Here is a 21585-nt window from a genome sequence, read left to right on the forward strand (position 1 = left end):
CACAACACTCAGTGCTGTCTACTCCGGTGCTTCAGTTTGATGCTCTTCGTAGCCTCGCGCAAAGTTCAATATAACCTACATCTAAGTTTCTAGCTAAACTTGGTGAAATTTAATTTTTTTGTCGTCTCTAATGAAAATAAACCACAAATATTGCCACATCAATTAATGAATACAAAATTCTACGTTTTTCATTCCCAGATTTTCCTTAAGGACGTCCTTAAAGTATTTTGTTTTTTCCAGGGTCTTTTCATCTTTATTTGTCACTGCATTGGCAATACGGAGGTAAGCTAACGGATTAAAAAATAAATCCCTATCATTGATCAATAATAACTGCGTCGATTGAAACAGAATAGAGAGTAAAATCTAGTTTACAACAACACAAACTGCCACCTCACCCGAGCTGTCAAAGTATTAAGGTTTGCTAAAATAAGAACGCTCAAAATAACAACATTACTGCAAAGACCGCATGAAATGTAATTTCTGACGTCTGAATGACATGGGAACGGATTAGTCAGAAATTGGTATTCTGAAGGCACCTTAAAGAGGTGAGGGTGGCATCAAGAAAGTTTCGGGTTATTTAATGCTTGTAGCGAACGCATCCTGATACAATCTTAACTTTTGTACAATCAAACTAAGGGTTCTGCGAACAGAACCTGAGCTACGTCAGATACGAGAAAAAACACTATAAAACCACTATGAAACCACTCTTGATATGCAGCAAAAAAATATGTGGAAACGTATTCCTCATCTAATGCAGCAGCACAATACTCCGCAGAAAAGGTAAACTAACCTGGTTACACAATAAATCACAAAACCCCAGATTGTAATGATATTCTACAGGAAGTTAGAAAAGAAAATTACAATAAATACGAAAAAAGAAAGTGGTCAAACATAAGACTGAACGACCTAGAATTACTTAATCCGCGAAACACTTATATGTCTTGTGTGAGTTTAGTCAGAATATCTTCTCACTATTGGGATGACCAAATCGTGTAAACACAAGAATTTATCAACAATGACCTCTGAGTCCGTTATTTTAACACAATCAAAATCACTATCTCTTTTAATTTTTGTGAATTTTATTATACTTTGTCCTAGGTTCGTGCGGCTTTGATTAGATCGAAGAAGAGACATTCCGTGAAAGTTTCAACTCAAAATGTAAGTTTGAATTAAACAAGAAACCTTTTTCGGGCCGTATAGAGAGTCAATTTGTTCAAGACGTTATGTGTTTTTCTGAAACCTCATTTAGCGGTGTTCCCGACAGATATCCTTGGACAAAATGAAGACCAAATCGAAAGGTAGTGCTTCTATCTTACTATTTCTACTTCACATTGCTAACTTACTTCTAAGGGCCAAGAAGAGGCAATAGTTGATAAAAAAAGCTATTTCAAATACTTGTAACAGAAACATTTAAATCCTGTCTCTCAACCTCAATTAACTGGAAAGCTTTCGGAATGTTCAGTTATAGTTCGTTACATTGTTAAAACTTGTGTTATTTTCCTTGCAGTACTAAAACAATCGGAAGACCAGAAAAATCCAAAAACAGACATAGCGAAGGTGGAAGGGAGCCAATGAGTAGATATTTCATTTCAACGAAGAAACACTGTGAAACTTACTTTTCAGTATTGTTGATTTATTAGTAATCTAAATACAATCTTTTCCTCTTAAGAAATAAACCCGTAGCCTTGACATTCGAGTGTAACCTCAGGGAATCATGTGCAAGGATTGTTTTCATCAGCAACGTTATCTCCAAAAATTTCAAAATAAAAATAAAATTAAAAAACATTATGAAAAAAAAAAAAAAAAAAAAAAACTGCACAGTTTAGCTTAGAGATATGGTGAAACCAAACTCTTTCAAAATCGTATATAAAAGTTTCGTTTGTCCCGGCAAAAATTTTGAGTAACATTATCGCTAAAATGAACGCGCTCAATACAGGCGATGAAAACTTCCATTTGTACTATGTCTGTACATCCATAGGTTGAAAACTGAAGGATAAATGGATCTCTTGATAGAGAAGCCATGAAGGTAAAACAACTATTCCGCTCAAATGTAAATAATGGCAAAGCAGTTATTTGCAAGTTTAATGTTATGTTATCCGTGACTCTCGCAGAATGTCAAACGTATCAGAATTAAAGAGGACAGAGAAAATCACATTATTGTTTCCAAATAATTGATTTAACGCCGTGCAAGCTCAAAGAATAAAAATTTTCTTTGGAAAGAGATAATTAGAATCAAAGATATTTTGAACAAAGGCATTTTAGAAGCCCTCTCAAGTTTAAGTAACAGCTTAGATTATGATTCTCCATTGTCTATTGCAAATATGCGTTCTTTCGATTATAGAAGGTATGATCAATCTTTCATCTTACTCTTTAAATCTAAAGGAAAAATAAGCCTGATTACATCTCTAATCTTTCCGAGTATCGTAAGACCCATTATCATTTAAGGAACAGAGGCATAACCATCAGTCAATTACTTACAAGATATCCCTTTTGTGGAATTAGCTCCCGTCACATCCCAAGCAGTCAACACACTTGAGTGACTTTCCCAAGAAGTTTCAATTTTTCTAGCCTGATATTTCAAATTTGAAGCCAGTATTTTTGTATTTTACTTTGCTTATTGCCATGTGTCTTAAACACGAGCCTTTAGCTCGAATACACGGGGCAACCTGATCCCACGCATTGACATTCAAAAATCGATTGATTGAACACCAGTATCCAGGAAGTAACTTGCATCAGGTACCATGTAAAATGAACTTTTAACGTTTATAAACATAAATCTGAAGAGTTCAGATATAGAACAACAAGTGAGGGGCAAGCACTATCACGAGGCGTACGAACATTTCTCAAAATGAAGTCTACCTTAAACGGCTCTCTGGGGTTCAAAGCTTCTCGGAGATATGAATCCTAAGAACACCACAGGCAACTGACATATACGCCTTAACGGGTGGCTCACGAGCCTCCCACCACAACTAAAAACGCACAATCGATTGCAGTCAGTTTAAATAGTTACTGCGTCGACAAGAATAAATACCGCTAAATAATGTTCGGCGTGTGAAAAAATGTCTAAGCCTTAAGAAACTGATGATCAGTTACAGTCCCAGGATAGCACTATCACAAAAAGCTCAAAGGAAAATGTAATCCTAAAATAGCGCATTTGTTCGTATGCTCTACTTTGTTGGTTTTTTTTTTCAATTGGAAAAATTTGTTACCAAGACAAGGTGTTCCCCAAGAAAAAGAGTTGAAAATGGTTGTTGTAGCGTGAGAAAGCAGCACACCTCAACTTACAATTACCCTCTGAGCTTACATTGTTATACTTAAATAGGGCCAACCTGATGAGATTGGTACCTTCGAGCACATCATGTAACACAAAATACAAGAAAAAGTGCTCCAAAAATATTTACTAGCACTTTATTGATATATCACCATCGGTCTCCTTTCGCTCATTGCATTGCCAATGAGGTGGCAAAGTTTCAAAGAGGGCCATACTATTACAGGCACCTACCGGTGCAATTTCTGACACAAGCACCCATGCCCGAATATTTCACAACGATTCGATGCGTGACGAAACAATGCAGACTGGTCACGCGTAGATTAGCAAAGGAACGCTCTATTGACGCAAGCGTGAACTAGGGTCAAGTGAAAAGTTTCAGTTCGATGGTGGGTCAAGAAAATAGATATATGAATATTAAGTAAGCGCCTAAAATATATTTAACATACTTAACCTTTCCTTATTTCCCTATTCTAGACCATCCATTAGCTATAGGTAAAAACTGATTCGATGCGTTTTTTTCATTAGAGTACCAGAGAATTACTCGACATGACCAACGAAATAGTCGACAAAACCATAAAGCACCAGAATCAGACACTTCAAAGACCTATTGTTTGCATGAAGTAAACGCAATAGTGTCGGCGCAAAAATCTCAAGTCTACTGCAACTCATAGGATACACTCCTGAAAATTCTATCATCAAGTAAATCCCACTCAGTTTAAGTAGGGGTACATTCTTCAAGGAGAAAATTTGCCGGATTTTGTCGAATTGCTTGGATAAAACCTCTCGAAGACATCACTGTAGAGTTGAACACATTTGGATCGGTAGTAATCTCTTTCCTTGAGAATCACTTTAAGATCTCTTCTCGTTGCAGACAGCTCATTTTCTAGCGACTGATTTTCTTCTATCGTGGTTTTTCTCTTTTGAATGCTCTTCAGTCTACACTTCAAAGCGTATCTGCGGTTTTTAAGAATTCTTCTCCTTTTCTTGAGCTTCTGGGCCTGTTGCGAAGGAATGTGTCGAGTGTATTCATTTAGCTGCTTGGTTGTCATCTTTTCAAGTTCCTTATCACTCAAAGTTCGAAGGGATCCTGCTTCCTCGTTCCTCTTTTTGACAGTGGGCTTCGAAACAACCATTTTCCTTCCTGTGGCTCCGCATGACAAACTTGAATCGGAATTTTGCATATCTGTACGTTGAAGGTCTTCCATTCTATTCCAGACACAACTTAGACTCAGCTTGACTTCGTACTCAGGTTAGTAAGGTATGTAGGCAGGCGATAATAATCTCGACCGAGAACTGAATTTCTCTCAAACAGATATACAGTAGCACATTAGAACTCCGAACTTCCGGGATGTGTTTTGAAAGCGAAAGCTTTCAGCCGGCATCACTCAGGTCAAGCTTAGCGATTGAACAATACAAGGGAAACCCCCTCTCTCAATGCTTCTCGTAAATGATTGATTGATTGACTGATTTGGAAGCCTGCACCATCACTCGATAATAATTATGAGCGTTGCCACATCTGTAGCATGTTTAACCGCTGCTAAAGGGTACTTCTCCCACAAATGCGTGACAATGTTTCTTGATGTGAAGCATATGGCCGTAAAGGCCGCTTATTTCAAGACGACGACAAAAGCAGACGTTACTACAAAGGCAAATTAGTCCTCTGTTTTATTACTCTGATTTTCGTTGAAAATATTTGTCTTTACCTTAAAGTGCTTAAGGTAAAGGTATATTAGAGCGTAAACTAGTTATCGAAAGTTAAGAGAAATCAGATGGGTACGACATCATATGTACATCAAAAATGTACCTTTCGAACCAAAAATAAATGAATAATTCTTCATTCTTTAATTGCTAGAATATTTGTTGGAACAAGAAATAGCATCTATTGCACTCCACTATCTCCATTCTCCCGCGAGGGCGCAAACGTGGGAGCATTTTTGCCGGAAAAGTTTTAAAGTGAAATATTTGAGTTTTCAAAAAAGATAGCTTTTGTACAATGAACATAACTTCAAATTTCGATTGATCAATCCAACCAGACAGTAAGAATGTTATAGAAAACCATCTGTTGTTTTAAGTATTTTTATTTTCACAGCTCTGAGGGATTATCAATTACATCTGAATTATAGATAACAAACCTGCAGTAAACGTACCCCATAACTACATGTGCCATGTGTTTAAGTCCACTTTTGTCATGGTGTGTGACCAGCGTCTTGAGGAAAGAAAAACAAACCCTAAGGCAGGAGTTGTTGATATCTTGTCTGGTTTCAGTTTCGAATAGGTGCATCACTTCCGCTTTCGATGCTTTCCACAAGACATAAAATTGTGGTTACAGCGCTACACTCAAGCATGCGAAAAGCTATCGAAAAAAGTCTCACAAGTATGTTTTTGCGCTGCAATAACAGCATAATATAAGTAAGAAGTCGAGCGACTCGTCTCATTTTTGTTTATATTAATGATCCTAATCCATAATGTCTAAAGTAAGCGTAATATCAAGCTTTTACCACCAACACAGAACACCTCAGGAAAAAAGGGTTCATCAGGAAAAACAAGAACACCTTCGTTTAAATGAACTAACGTACTTGTAAGCAACAAAATTCCTTACAACAGGATTAAGTAGTTCTGTTATTTTACAATAGTCGCGTAGAACGATCAAACTGGAATTCCGGGTTTAACAGAGGTGTTTGCGCTCTCTGCAAGCCCCGTTTAGTATCAACAGTTTTTTTCGTTTACATTGGACTCTGTGATACAACTGTTGATCTCTAAGCCGTGTAGACTTTTGATTTATGCCAGATTCCCTGATTCTAGAAGGAAGTTTGGGAGAACAAAATGTTCCATCATTAATTCCTTTTTGCAATCTGACTGTAGCTGCAGAAACTTTTTCTTGTATTCACTTCTCTCTTTTAATACTTTGCAAAGCGTCTCTCTGCCGTCTTCCAACTGCTTCTTCAACAACTGATTTTCGTTGAAAAGGTCCTCCTGATACTGTTGCCGACGTCTACGGCAAGTCAAAGCGTAGCCTCGATTCTTAAGGTTACGTCGCTTGCGCCTTATTTTAACAGCTTCTTCTCTAGGTATTCCTCGAAGAAGCTTGTTTAAATCCTGAACTCGAAGATTCTTAATTTCTTCGTCGGAGAGATCTTTGATTTTTCTCTGGGTTCCAGTCGTTGAGACTACATCTTCAATCTTCCCTCCATTAAACAGGTCTGTTATGTCGTCATCTGAGTCGCTCTTGATGTCTTCTTCAAACAGTAAGTTGTCCATTGACCATGGTGTATCGCTGATATCCACTGGCTCGGGAAAAACGTTGTCATACAGCAACCTTTCATCCATTTTCTTGTTCGCTTGTTAACAAAGCTACCAGGCGCTCAAAATAACTCACGAACGAAGGACAAAACTGCGTTTTCTTCTTAAGATATGGAAGCAATCCAGCCATAACCAATCAGAAGCGCAGTATAGAAGGGAAAAGTCCCTCCGAAAGGGGATTACCCTTTCTCGACGTCACGATCACCTCAATTCGCTGAAATGGCTTGTATTTCCGAGAAATTTAGTTGAAAAAAAATATTGATTTATCATAATGATATTGTCATTTAGCATTTAATGATTCGGCTGACAGTTAAAATGGTTACGTATTTGGCTTAGTATCAATTTCCTACAACATAGCACAGTAGAAAGCCATTTTCCGGCGAAATATGACGTGACGGTGAAAACGAAGTAAACAGAGCGAAAAAAATTTGGTAATAAATCTTATCTTTCCTCAGCATGACAAGCTATGACAGCGTTAAAAAAAAAAAAACAGCTAACATATAATCGTCAGTTGATTCAGTCTTTAGTCAATGAGGCTTGCAAAGATCATAACAGTTTTATTTATGCGTTTCACTCAGGCTTCACCGCTTAATGTACTTTTATGAAAGGAACAAGCGCGAAAATTATTTCAAACATACTGCTTAATGGATGGTCAAGCTTTCCGCGCTATCGAGTTAAAAGAGCTGATTCACTCTTCGACCGAAAACAGCCAACAAAAAGTGTCTAGCTTCCAGAGAATAAAGCGGGAAATGGGTGTTTAACGCATAACAACGAAGCGTGGTGGGCCTCTCAAGTATGAACGCTCCATAAAAGTGTCGGAATTTCCAGAGAGAAGGAGCAAATTTGACATTCAGTAAAATGGCGATACTCAAATACCTAGAAGCTACGTTTCAACGATATGACAGCAGGTTACAGTGTAAGGGCTAGTTGGCATTGCTCAACGGGTGAGCGAAATCTTCAAAAATAAAGTAAGGCTAACTTAACCTTTCAAATAAGGCCTTTCAACGAGCAAAGTGTAAATACGGATCAATTGCTTCACGGCTTTTGCGTTGAGAAAGTTGCAAATGCGCGATAACAATTAGTAACCAGGTGATCACAAATGACTTTGACAAATGACCAGGCCTTTTTTTCGGCGCTGACAGAACCCATAGTACAACCTTTGCTAAAAAATTTACAGGCGGCGATCAAAAGAACTTGCAAATTCAAATGAAAGGGACTGGAGGAACAAAGGAACTTCAATCAAGTATTGGTAGCCTTACAAACAAACCTAAGTGTCATTGGATGAGCGGGGTGGAGGAATCACCCTTCGATCGTGTCACTAAGTTATTAACCTTCACAACGGGGTATCTACTTAACAAGCTGCAATAACAACAGATAAACAAAAGAAAAGAAAGGAGAGGAAGGTAAAATATCGATAGACATAGCCCCCCATCCAAAGAAAGATTTAACAAAGCCGTTTGAGGTAAGTCACATAACAAAAGAACGAGACAAACGAACATATTGAAGGCATAAAAATCGATAATGACGAAATCAAAACACTCCTATATGCTGATGATATGACTGCAACTTTGGCGAACATATCTTTTGTAGAAATCTTCTTGCAAATACTGAAGAACTTTGGAAAATGCTCTGGTTTGAAAACGAATAACCTAAAATCTGAAGCGTTGTGGATTGGGGCAAGTAAGAACTCATTAGAGAGACCACTGGGCCCTGAGTGGTGCACCGGAGTAAAAACGTCAGGACCTCACTTCTCGTGTGATCAAGGACAAATCATAAAACACGACTTTCATGAAAGATTGAGTGAAATCCAAGAGACGATCAACGTATGGAGTTTGAGGGTTTATCCTCGTTTGGCAAAGTGACTGTCATAAAAACGTTCCTTGTACCAAAGCTGTTATATGTTTCTATAATATTGGAAACTCTAGAAGAAACTATGAAACAGATGGAGAGGATGATATTTAACTTTTTGTAGCAAGGACCAGATAAAGCGACAAGACTCTCTGTTATTAACTCGCTTCAGAACGGTGGCTTGAATCTTACGGATCTTGAAACCCAAATTAAAGCCTTGAGGCTGTCCTGGATTCCGCGCGTTGGTTCATGGAAATCGTATTTTGCATTTTATTTGAAAAAAAAGGAGGGACCTTGCTCTTGAAATGTAATTATGATGTAAAGGATCTTAATTTATATTTAAACGGTTTTTATCAGGAGTTACTTATTTGGTGGGCGGATTTTAGAAATGCTTTTTCTGATATCAATTATGTCCATTATGTAATTTGGAATAATAAAGACTTAAGAAACGGTAACAAACCTATTTTATATAAAAAATATGCAGATTGTGGAATTGCTTATTTATAAACGATCTATTATTTAATTTGGATTATGTACGCTCTCCTGAATGCCTTAAGAATAAAGGGCTCGAATCTCATTTTTTGACATAGTCCATAATCACTTTTTTGCCGAGACAAAAGGGGAATTTTTTGACATAGTCCTCCTTGCGGTTGGTTGTGCCTAAGGTTTCGTCTTTCCCACCAGTGAAATTTGACTATATGATTTTTAAATACAATAATACAGAGTTCAAAACCTACTCAGCTAGTCAAAAGAGTTTTTGTTCACTGCTGATTACCAACAAAGCTTAACATCCGAAAAGGTTCCTTACTCTATGAGCTGATTTGGAGCTTTCAAACACGTTGCAAGGAGTGTTGACACACTCAACGTAGCTCGTGAAACTTGTATCTGGTGTTTTCAACATAAATTATTGAATAACATTCTGTTTACAAATATCAAATGATTCAAAATTGGGTAAATTTAGTCAAAGAAGTTTTCCTTTTGCGCAATTTACAAAGAAGACTTATACCATCTCCTTCATGACTGCTCCTATGTGCGCGCCTTTTGGAAGAGCTTTTGCAATTAGTGGTCGAATCTTCTGAGTGAAAATCTGAGCTTATTTCTCCAAGATGTTATAGTTGGCATTTTAAATAAAAAAGATATATTAAACTATCTGATAATTCTGGGTAAACTATATATTCTACACAAAGTAGAAGCTAAGCGGGAGACTGAAAGGCTCATTACCTCAAGAAATAAGAAACTTCAAGACTTTAGGAAAAGATGGGAACTGTTGTCATAATATATTTTTCATATTTATCTATTTTGTTATTTATTTATTTATTTATTTATTCGATACCACACGGAGAGAACCTGTAATGATTGGTTTATTCAGTCTGCACTACTTTTTTCATTTTTCATTTTTCTTTTTTTTTGTTAACGAACTTAAGCTCCAAATATACGAGTCTTTCTTAACATAGTACTTTGTCATAGTACTTTGTCATACCATATTTTAAGATGCATCTGAGTCCATCCTTGAGGCTTTGTACTTTGTCGAGTTTCTCTAAAGGAAAATTTACCTCTAAGCATGTAACTGTACATAGTAGCTTCCCATTCTATTTCTCATCCCCTGAAAACAAATGTGCCACAATTAAGCTTTTAAATTACCCAGCAATAACCCCAGGAAAAATACTAGTTGATTGATTAAGATTAGTACCTTGGTTTTAAGTGGCTTAATATTAGAGGGTACTTAGTTTTTAAGTTTAACTGTATAAGGCCTACGCATTTAAGCAGATTACTCATGGTGCATTTTCGCTTTTCACTTTGGTATCTTTTACACAAGTATTTTTATAACATAAGATGTGTACTGCAATTAATCTCTTAATAAAATAAGAACCATTATCATATAAACTAAGGTGATTTATAAGATTTCCAGCCCCGAAAAAAGCCGTAACAGCACACGCGTAAAAATATGAAAATTTTTTACGTTTTTGATATTCAGCTGCTGACACGTTACTCGCCTGTAATGCCACTCTGTCAGGTTGATAAATGAATGGTAAAGCGTTAACCATTCTTAATCCAAGGTCGTTTGTCCAAATTTTCGCGGATTATGGCAGTTAAAAACACTGAAAAATTCGTATCCCTTACAAACAGTAACGTTCAAACTTTCTGAGAAGGGGAAGAAAACCGAAATACGAAACGAAAAACCGAAAGTTAAGTACTTGCCTTTGGTTAAGGCACTTCTCACGGCTGAGAACGAAAACAGGAAGAGCAGAAAATAAGGTCAATTCTCGTCTATTAGAACATTACCAGGACTTCTGGAGATTGTCCTGCGGCTGATCCTCTCTTTCAAGGATCAGCCGGAGAAAGAATTAAAAAACATGTACATAACATGTGCATATGAGCTACCTGATGGGCACCCTTTAATTACTTTGTTACTGAAAGACACTTATTCTGGTTGATGCACCCGGAGAACTCATCCAACAAAAAACCCACGGTGAAGGAAAAAACGGGGAATGGGACGAACAAAACCACGAAGAAGTTTCCTATTTAAATGTACTCTCGCATTGCTTGATGACCGCCAAAAAATAATTTGTAGACTAGGAATCATTTTTTCCTCTACTTTGATTCGAGGCTTTGGTTCGTGTGTTTGACCACAATTTATTGTTTCAACTAACAATTTACTTTTAAAAACAAGGTACTTTGCTGGTCAGCAGGTTAGGCTTCCTCTTTATCTCTATTATCAAGAGAATATAAACAGTTTGTAATCTCGCTGTCATAGGCTCAGAAGACCACAGCACTCAGAAAGATGGCCTCAGAAAAGTACGCGAGTCTCCGAGTTAAAAGGTGATCGAAAGAAAATAAATCTGCACTTTCATTTTACAGGCGCAATGGCGGTAGAAATAAAAGTATTTAGTATCCGCCAAGTCTTAGCAAGGAGGCTTGTCTAAAACATTAAACCTCTTCATCCACAACACATTGAGTTTAACTGGCAATTTTTAATTTTTCGAAAAGAAAGTGCTTCTAAATGATTTCAAACAATCTGCATAATGGATAGTCGAGCTTTTCGCACGACTATGATAAAAGAATTGATCGACTCTCCGACTAGAAACCGCCGATAGAGTATCTAACATAAAGGAAACCAGGCGGAAATAAGAAATAACCTACCGACTGAGAGAAGATAATCCAAATAGAATAGCATCGGTCTGATAACTCAATTTAGTTAGCTTAAGTGCGAGGTATTCAGCTCCACTGGTGACAAAGCAAAACAAACGGTGTATAATGAAGACAAGCCTACAAGAAGGCTGTCAGAGGCGATGCAACCGAAACGGCTGAGCCGCACCGGATAAGAAAATAGAATCGAATAGAGGGCAATGTAAACATTCGCAACAAATCAAGAATCCAAAGGTTCATTTCTAAAAAAAAGGTAGCCAAAATGTGCTAAAACTAGAATTTAATGAAATTTAAAGCTGGCTAAAATTTTGGTTGTTGCTTAGCTCCGCTATCCCCTTTGGTTATTCCAGTAATCAAGTGTTATCATTTCATTTCAAGTTCATGTAATAACATAGATGTTGGGCACAACGAAGAGTGCAAATATAGTTTGTTGTTCGTGTAGCAATGAAGCGGGCATCATCCTAGACTATAATTTCGAGGAATCTGTAAAAGAACTTAACATTACGGGGTCGGTAATGTAAGGAAGTCTTGTTTTAGGTGATCAATAGACCACCAAATTTCTTCAGAAGAGGACTCTTTTAGAACAAAAAATGATTTTCTAGTTTCGGCTTAAAGCCTTCCTAAAATTTCTCACAGTAAGCAACGCTCCTGATAAGATGTTCAGTTTAATCGAAGAGGATATATTTTTGCTCGACAACAGCTAAACCACAACACAATAATCGGCTTTATCTATCTATCCGCAAATTTCCTAACCAGTCCACGACACTTTATATTTCAACTTTTTAAAAAGCGAACGATTTAGTAAGACCAAGCCACACGAACAAACCGGACGAGGCACTTTCACCTTACTTATCTTAACGTTCAACCATTCACAAGTCTTTTTCTTTCGTTTTCAACGATTATCACTCATCCCTTGCAAACCAGAGAAACGGATCATGAACTGTGAGTCAGCTTTGGAGGAAACGAAATTAAAAGAATTAAAATCAAACAGTCTGTCTAAACTGCTATTTCCATTTTTGTCTGTTGCGTTTCGGTCAACTAAGGATGCGCGGAATTATTGTATAAGAATGAGCGCGAAATGCGGACCAGAAAAATTCGCCTTTGTTAAATCCCCCACAGCTCTTGTTTCGCACGCGCTCTGGACGATGATCTCAGCGAGAATAAAATGTGACGGATCAGACAGACATGCCTTATTCTGAAAATTACTCCGTAGCGTTTAAAATTTTAGACCTGCGAGTCTGAAGACCAAAAAGGTTCTCTATGGAGAGTAAAAGAAGGTACTAATGAGCGCGAAAATGAAAGTGATTAAGATGGGAAGCCTCACGTCTTCCTATGAAGATGCGGGTATTTCAGCGCCTTACAATCCTTACAAAAAGCACTTACGAATATTCCCAAGTCATTTCCGTCAAACAATAGGAAAAGGATATACAGTAAATACACCAACCTGAAAAGTCCTCAGTTACTCGAAAACAATTAAAGTTCCAAGCCAAAGGCGTTGATAGTTTTTTTCATTTGCGCTTGCAATCATTTCATTGAACCAGAATAATGTTAGAAAGGAAGTTGAACGGAAATTAAAACTTTTCATGCAAAAGCAGCTATGATCAATAATGGCTGAAAAGCTGTGAAACAATTATGTACGCCCGTTTTCGTAATAAAATGCTAAAACAATTCGCACAATATATAAAGATAATCGTTCCACTGACCGATCAAGGCGCAGTGTAATTAAAACCAACAGCTACGAAAAAACATGAAGTCTGAGTATCTCGTTCTTCTTCTGTTACTTCTTAGTTTCACTGGATGGAACGATGCGGCGTCCAACGGTAAGAAAGTTAAGAACTCGTACGACAAAACGATTCAACTCACAAAGAGAAAAAAATAAGATTAATTTACTTTTCGAGCAAAATTCCTGTTTGAGTATTCCCCGTAATGCGACAACAATGGACAAGTTTTTCAGCTTGTTCCCAATACAAGAAAAAACAAAAAACTTTCTCGAGCGAAGCAATTTTATCGATGAGAGAATAAATGCTAGCCGCGAAAAGTTCGTTTGGTTTCATGTAAAAACAAGAAAAAACAACAAGATTGAGCGAATACTACAGCGGTTGGGATCCATCCAACATAGTTTCATTATTTCAGCTATGAAATAATATTAATTTAAAACTCACAATCTACACCGAAGAGTTAAAAAATAAAAACCATTTCAAAATCCAAAACTCTACTTCAGAGCACAGATTTGGAGAAAATTTACCACGATTGTCTTTCGTAACGACAAGGAAAAAAAATATAGAGTCCCGATGAATTCAATGAAAATTTTAACAGGCAGTCAAAAAATTTGAGAGTGCTTAGAAAAATCACTTTCATTTCCTTACCATCTAATAGCCATTAAATTCTGTTGAATAAATCATGCTAAACGAATAACGAAGAAAGAGAAGGAAACCATACGACAAAGGCCGCTGGGAAAAGGCATATAGATGTGTTTTATGCACACAGATAACAAAGACACATTACGAAGAACGCAAACACCTTAATCTTTCATCAGTAGCTAGAAATGTCGCTCTTTCGAAAAGCACCTCAAAAAAGCTCGTGCGTTAGTCGCATTCGAATCTTGCTTTTTTCCCTATTTCTGGTGGAAGTTAATAAACAAGGGCACGGTTCACTCAAGATTAGGCCATAAAATAAATTTCTCGAGGATCTTAACCGAGTAATTTTGTTTTCAACGTAAATGAGAAGGTAAAATACTTCTATTTGATCTATCTGTAAAGGAGTGAGAGGGATTCGTGTCGTAGTAGTCGCACAGTCACTACTGACCGAGACACTCTTGGTCACTGTATGAAGTCTCCAATCACGGCACAAAAACTCTCAATGTTCTCCATTACTATAGCCTGAGGATAATGCAAAATTTTAAAGTCATTTTGCTACCCTTAATTTATGACAAGAGCAAGATCACGGAAGGAATGTCTCCCTAATATTGATCAAAATATAGGAACAATTCCGAGATTTTCCCTTTCGTTATTTTGCGACTAAGGCTTGTATCATCAGCCACATTCAATACCTTTGGTCTGCAAGGTCACACTGCTGTTAAACATGGTATGGTTTACCAGCCAGAATTCTAGGATATTTAGATGGCGATTTTCGAAGAGTTTCTACTCTTTGAATTTCAACGATACTTCACCCAAAACTATCCGCAGCCAAGACAACCGTTAACAAGAGACCCCTAACCACTACGGGCGCAGAGAAAAACGTACAGCGATTTAGAGACCAAATCGGGGGTTGCTTTTAAATTTGAGAAAATTTTCATTCTTACTTTAATTTTCTTATAGCTAAGCCTGGAATTTATAAGAGACAATTCAGAATGTGCTTCGTTTGCTGTTACATCTCAAAGAGGTAAGATATACATCAATACACTGACCACCTGTCCTCCCACTAACGAAGCTCAGGCGGCTTTTGCGCTTGAAATCAATTTCACGGAAAACAAAGAAACTAATGCTTTTTGAGATGAGTGTCATGATGAGACTATGCCAATCGCCGATTTTACTTCCACTCAAATGTCTATCATGACTCACACAATACAGAATGCTGTTAGGAAATTTAAATTTCCAGCGACGATGATGATTGGAAATGGCTAATGAACTGTACAAAACATGGGAACTCTTTTCAGTGAAAGGGAGGGAAATAGGGATACACTGCGGGCTGATTCTTCGGAAGATAGAGTCGGAATATCAGAATAATAAAACAGTCTAAATTAAAAGAGGCAAATTCTGATCGCGCTTAAGGTGGGTTAAGCTGTCATAAAAATGGGAAAATTTGATTCCGCTGCAACTTGTCTGCCATACAATCGCATATAATTATACACATGTGATGATTCATTTTGTATCATATATCACAATTCGATGAAAACTTTAAGATTTCTAAACAAGTAATTGATTCAAACTTGAAAATACACCCTAGTTATTCGAAATAAATCACACATATTTGAATAGTAAAACATAGGAAATCTTTATTTTGCGAAAGATGTATGTTGTGTGATTAATACTTTAAAAATCCATTGGTTAACTACGACTTGAAGACTGCGTTCCGCTCTAAAACGCGGAGCCAAGTTTGGAGGACGAAACTAACTTATCAGTTCCCCGGACAATATCGTAACAAGACCACGGATAACGAGAGTTAAATGAGACAGAGATTGAGACATTCAAAGATCAAATGTTTAGTCAATTATTTTTTGAAAGACTTGGTTCTCATTCTCATTTAGCAAAAGCTAACTTCGGTATTTCGAGGAGATTAAGATAAATCAGTTCTCTCGAGCAGCCTTTGAGGAGAACAAGCAGGTTTGGTTTCATCTTCATCGCCTAATGATATGGAATGAAGTAGCATTAATGGTGGCTAGTAGACAAAAATGGAATTGGGTGGATAGGTGTGGCGAAACGTGTGCTCGTTAACACGGGAGATTGTTAAACGGGGCTTACACTTTTGAACTACATTCTATTATTCTATTATTTTAAAACATTCCTATTTCATGTTTGCAGCTGTAGGAAGCAAATCCGTCGACAATGTTCCTGCTGGAAAAGGAAATGATACCAACCATTCCTGATAAGCCAGCGAAAGTTCCCTAAAGGTCATCGTATCACATTGAGGCCAAAACGAGAAATAAAAGAGCTCGAAACTAACGCATATTGTTGCGTTTTGATAATGTTATTGTCCTGTGGGTAGTTTTTTTTTTTCCCGCCTGGACTTTGCAGTTGAGGCAAGTGTATCCAATCAAAGCAAGCAGAGGTTGCTGTATAAATCCCATCGACACTTACATATATAACCTCTTTCCTGCCAAATTCATCCAATTTCTTTATCAGAATGATAGTTGGGCACCTTTATAGTCGCCTTTTAAAGTCACACACGTAAACGAATTACATTACAATCGTTGATTTTTCTTTTTGATTAGTAGTGTAACCAGGTTGGTTTACCCTTTCCTCAGGGTTTTGTGCTGCTGCAATGGATGAGGAATTCGTTTCCACATATCTTTTGGCCACACCTTACAAGTGGTTTTTTAGTGGTTTTTCGTCTCTGGCGTAGCACAGGTTCTTTTTGTAGAACCCTTAGCTTCAGGGTGCACACGTTGTGATTGTATGAGGATGCGTATACTAGAAAACTGACTGACTCACCCTAAGTAAACTTTTCACACGGAATGTCTCGTGTGAGTGTGGTCAGAATTTAAACAAAAAAATTGTAGTATATGTATAACACGAGTCTCACTGCTTTTGCATTTTATCAATAACTTGATAAAAGTTGTTAGAAGCACTATCAAATTGGCATAATAGTGCTCAGATGCTCAGCTCAAAATCATCATCCGTGAGCTTGAAAGCATGACCTATTAATGAAACTGCCTTACTCTTCTCATTTATAAAGGCGCAATTTTGACAGGAGAACAAATCAAGGCACACCACGACTTCTACAACACACCAAAACGTCTAATAAGTTATTTATCAAACACCTGCTTTTTTTTCTGTTAAGTCTTTCTGTTAAGTCTTAAGGCGGGAAAAGTAAAGCGGACAGAGAAGCGTAGGGCACTAAACCGACTGGTTAAACAGGTTTTTTTGCAATACAAAATAACCAACTGTCCAAATAACCACAAGACAATATCGCAAGATATTTGTTCTCTATTCGCGCGTTATTTGTATTCTTCTTTGTGCTGTTGGTTAATAATCATCTGTAACGGATTGCTGTTAAAAGCAAAATCGGCTGAAGCGATGGGAGAAGAGTATATTCGCATAAAGTAAGCCTGTAATTAATTATTTTCTTAAGAAACATCTGAAATGTCTGCAAAAGTTGTTTTTTTTCCACTGTGAGTACCACAATGAAAGCACACTGATCTGACACTGAACTTTTCCGTTGAGCTTTGTATTTATTTATTTATTGCAATTTGTGGCATATACAATACAAAATAACTGAAGTCAAATAATTATTTATGATAAATATGATAAAGAGTACAGCCAATGGATTATCCGTAGAGGTCATAGATCTCATACAAAGACGGATCACCTTTATATATATATATATATGTATATATATATATATGTATATATATATATATTAACTATATAAAAGATAAAACTATAAAATAATTAGATTAATAGATGAAATACTCCTCCAAAACTCTGAGTCAGAATTTAAATCGAATGTAGATCTATGATGTAAAAATATCTATAGATCATCCAATAAAGAGATAACAACAAAGTGATATTTGAAATATCTCTGTCTGACAAAAACAGAAGTAACATCCAGAAAACAGGACAGGCGAAAATAATCAGATCAAAGTACTCATAACTCTAACATAAATTTCTTAGCTCTAGTCTTAAATACATTTAACTCAGCAGCTTTGCGAATTTCTGCAGGTAACAGATTCTAACTATCACACATATTCTATGAAAAAAGATATATTTTAGGACATTTGTTCTAACATACTTCTTTTTCAGGGTTAACTTATTCTTAAATTGAATTGAATTGAATCTTTATTAAGTCATAAGATAAATAATCACATATCCTATGTTACAACATTAAAAGAAGGCATATATATAAATTACAGAGAAAATCAAGATAAAAATTATAAGACTAGATTATGTTTAAAAATTAAGCGATTAACAAACGTGTTTTTGAACCTATCAGTGTTTATTTTAGGATGGTGACTTGTCTCTTTCCTCAGATTGTACTTGGTTAATTTCTTTTTTGGCATTATAGCTCTTAAAGGGTGTATTGTATTATTAAAAACATTCTTGAAGATACGCGTGTCCTGTTGAACTAACAATTCATAAACATTAATGTGATCGGATGTATACTTGCGCTTATAACATCGATCTAAGAAACATTGGATTGTTGTTAATTCGGAATTTACAGCGCCAAATACGGACAGCCCGTATAATATATTTGGTAGAACCAGATTGAGAAACAGATGGTCTATTTCGGCCTAATTGTACCCTTCTTTCCTTAAAGATCTTAAAATGAACAGGCACTTGTTTGCTTTAATTAGTTTTTCCCGAATATGTGTTATGAACCTACTGTCTTCCTGAAATGTTACCCCTAAAATAGTAAGCTCTTTTGTCTGTGGTATTCCAGACACCATCGGAAACTCTATTGTACAACCTTTCTTGCGGAAAATGATTTCCTTGCACTTAGATGGATTGCTACACATACCATTACTTCTAGACCACTGGGAAAACTGATTAATCAGTGCGATAGAATTGTCATTATCACCTATCACAGGCGAGATAATGGTTGTATCATCTGCATATTTTACCAGCACGCTCTTATTGTCCAAGTGTATCTCTAAATCACTGAGAAAGACATTGAACAAGTGCGGCCCGCTGACACTTCCTTGGGTGGTACCTTTGTTGACACTTTTCCATTTTCCAATAAACCCATTTCTAATGACTCTCTGCTGCCTGTCTTCCAAAAAGCTTAGATACCAGTTAACTATAAAAGGATTTAGGGGGAGTTGCTTCAATTTGTGTGAGAGGAGATCGTGTTTCACACTATCAAAAGCCTTGCTGAAATCCATAGCGAATAGGCGTACCGCTTTGCACTCTGGGATATCAAGATATTGATTGACAGTATGTTGGATAGTCAGTAGAGCATTGGTACAGCTCCCTCCCTCTATGTATGCAAACTGTGAGATCCCAGAATGTTCATCGAAGGTCTCCCTTGCGTGTGTTCCTAAGACAGCTTTCTCAAAGCACCTTGCGATGACAGGTGTCACATTTATTCCGCGGAAGTCTGATATTCCCTTAGGTATATCAACCTTCGGCAAGGGGTACAGGTCTGACTTTTTCCAAGAGACAGGCCAGGCGTGTGTTCTAAGAGACAGATTCCAAATCCAGGTGATCACTGGAACGAATAGCTCGGCGTGGTCTTTCCATATAGTATACGGGATGCCATCTGGTCCGGTTGCTGTTTTCTTTATACGCATAAGAGAATTCAGGACTTGTCGCTCTGAGATTTCTGGGACTTCCTGATCTTCACTAATCTCCAGAGGTGTTGGCTTTCTGTAGGCGTGTTGGCTTTCTGTAGGCGTGGTCAGTACATAGGTCACCTTATGTCTTAATGAAAATCGGTCAACCTCTGAATAAAAATCTACGTAAGAATGGACATTAATGTTAAAATAGCCATTTAAGGCTTTAAATGTTGCAATGTTTTTACATTAAAAGTCATGCAATTTTGAACACTCCACTGAAAAAGGTTGTCTAAATCCTGTTGAAACAAATCCTGATCATCTGCAGCATCAATGATCCTAGAGCACTTGCAATCATCTGCATAAAGAGCAATAGTGTTGCCTGGGAGAATGACTTCAGGTAAGTCAGTTATAAAAATGACAAAGAATAAGGGCCCCAACAAGGAACCCTGTGGGACTCTAAATGTAACATCAGCCCAGGAAGAGGAGACTCCATCCAGCACCACTCTTTGTTGACGGTTGCTTAAATAACTTTCACACCAGTGCAGGAGTGACCCAGAGATTTCAAAACTGCAGAGCTTTTGTAATAAAAGTTGATGACTCACACTGTCAAAAGCCTTGAAGAAATCCAAGAGTGCTAGGTCTATTTGATGCCCTTCATCAAGTGTAGTGGCCCACTGGTGATGGGTAAGAACTAGCTGTGTTTCACACAATCTGCCTTTGACAAATCTATGTTGCCACTCAGTTAAATAAGGTGAAATATGCTTGTAGACAGTAGTACGCACTATCTGCTCCAAACACTTTGCTGTAATGGGTAACAATCAGATTGATCTGTAGTTGTTGACAAGTTCCCTGCTGTCACTCTTGTGAATTGGAGTGATATTAGCTGATTTCCATAAATCAGGCACTTTTCCAGACTTAAGAGACAAGTTGAAGAGGTAAGCTAAGGGAATGGATAGTTCCTTAGCAAACAAACATTGGATTTGTGCTGGTAAATTATCCATGCTAGGGGACTTGTTTGTGTTGATCTTGCTTAAAATTCCTTAGACCTCTGATGCAGAAGTTGTGATGCCAAATAAGAAATTAGGATTAACAAAATCTGTAGTTAAAAGTTTGCTGTCCACTGAAGATTTAAGATAAATAGACTGAAAAACTTATTAAACAACTCCACCTTGGATATTAACCCGGTAGATCAAGTATCACCATAGGTGACAGTTGCAGGTATTCTTTCAGTTTTTTATTTAACCTAGTAAAAGGACCAGAAATACTTGGGGTTGTCTTGAAGATTTCCCAACAGAGACTTAAGGTACTGATGACAACTTGAGTTGATAAGTTTCTTTGTCCGTTTCCTAAGATTCCTCAATTTGGAAAATAGAAAATCAGATCCATTGGTTCTCAAGTGCTTCCAGTCTCTTCTTCTTCCTAATTAATTTCATAATATTATTGGTGATCCAAGCAGGTCTAGATTGTTGTTTAAGTGCTACTTGTGGAATGTGTTGATCAATAGCCGAGAATAATGTATCTTGAAATTTAGCCAAGCTTGTATTGATACAATCATTTGATGTCACCAAATCCCAGAGTGAAGATTCTAATGTCTTTTGTAAACCTTTAAAGTTAGCCTTTTGTATAACAGTGAAATTTCCAACATAGTTTGACGCTACTCTGGTTTGCAGATTTAATGAATGTAACTGAAGAAGTTACGATTCATACATCCAACGTTTTGACACTCCTGTCTAGTGCCTTCATCAGGGGCGATCTAAACGCTGCAACAAGAGGTCCTTCTATATGATCACTAATTAGCGGCCTTTTTTCTGACGAGGTGTAAATAGGCGTCAGGAAGCAAATCGCCATCGTCACGAAATAATTGAAAATTATTTGGTTTTATTATTTTATAATTGAATATTATTTGGTCTACTCTTCTAAGTATGCAACTTGAAGGTGAGAGGGCGATGATCGGAATCAAAGGCATTTGGTCATACCAAAACATCCTCCACAAGAAAATCATTGTTGGTCAGAACAATATCCAATATGTTTCCTTGAGAGCTTGAATCATGAGCTTACAGGTTCTTCTGAATAAGAAAGAAATCAT

At 37.1% G+C, this 21585-nt stretch overlaps 3 protein-coding genes and 1 long non-coding RNA gene across 7 annotated transcripts in view; 2 read left to right on the plus strand and 2 right to left on the minus strand.

The window, feature by feature from the left end:
• LOC131771784 (uncharacterized) overlaps positions 1 to 2139 on the plus strand; it is a 58287-nt gene extending 56148 nt beyond the window's left edge. For all 4 annotated transcript variants that reach the window (XM_066163677.1, XM_066163678.1, XM_059087650.2 and 1 more), the window contains 4 exons: positions 241 to 282; positions 1099 to 1158; positions 1250 to 1298; positions 1508 to 2139. In XM_066163677.1, the coding sequence (XP_066019774.1) occupies positions 241 to 282; positions 1099 to 1158; positions 1250 to 1298; positions 1508 to 1575 (219 nt within the window). In that variant the 3' untranslated portion in view covers positions 1576 to 2139. The remainder of the gene's footprint in view (positions 1 to 240; positions 283 to 1098; positions 1159 to 1249; positions 1299 to 1507) is intronic.
• Positions 2140 to 4005: 1866 nt separating this feature from the next.
• Positions 4006 to 4476, minus strand: LOC131771811 (transcription factor MafAa-like). Its single transcript, XM_059087677.2, has one exon. It carries the CDS (start codon positions 4474 to 4476, stop codon positions 4006 to 4008), a length of 471 nt encoding a protein of 156 aa, XP_058943660.1.
• An 855-nt stretch (positions 4477 to 5331) lies between these two features.
• Positions 5332 to 6690, minus strand: LOC131771804 (transcription factor Maf). Its single transcript, XM_059087672.2, has one exon. It carries the CDS (start codon positions 6596 to 6598, stop codon positions 6050 to 6052), a length of 549 nt encoding a protein of 182 aa, XP_058943655.2. The 5' UTR covers positions 6599 to 6690; the 3' UTR covers positions 5332 to 6049.
• A 6599-nt stretch (positions 6691 to 13289) lies between these two features.
• LOC136279434 (uncharacterized) lies at positions 13290 to 16214 on the plus strand. Its single transcript, XR_010716859.1, has 3 exons — positions 13290 to 13386; positions 14884 to 14947; positions 16087 to 16214. It is a non-coding gene; the product is annotated as an uncharacterized lncRNA (long non-coding RNA).
• Positions 16215 to 21585: the final 5371 nt, after the last annotated feature.

This window comes from Pocillopora verrucosa, chromosome 3, assembly GCF_036669915.1.
Source record: "Pocillopora verrucosa isolate sample1 chromosome 3, ASM3666991v2, whole genome shotgun sequence".
Taxonomy (NCBI): Eukaryota; Metazoa; Cnidaria; class Anthozoa; order Scleractinia; family Pocilloporidae; genus Pocillopora; species Pocillopora verrucosa.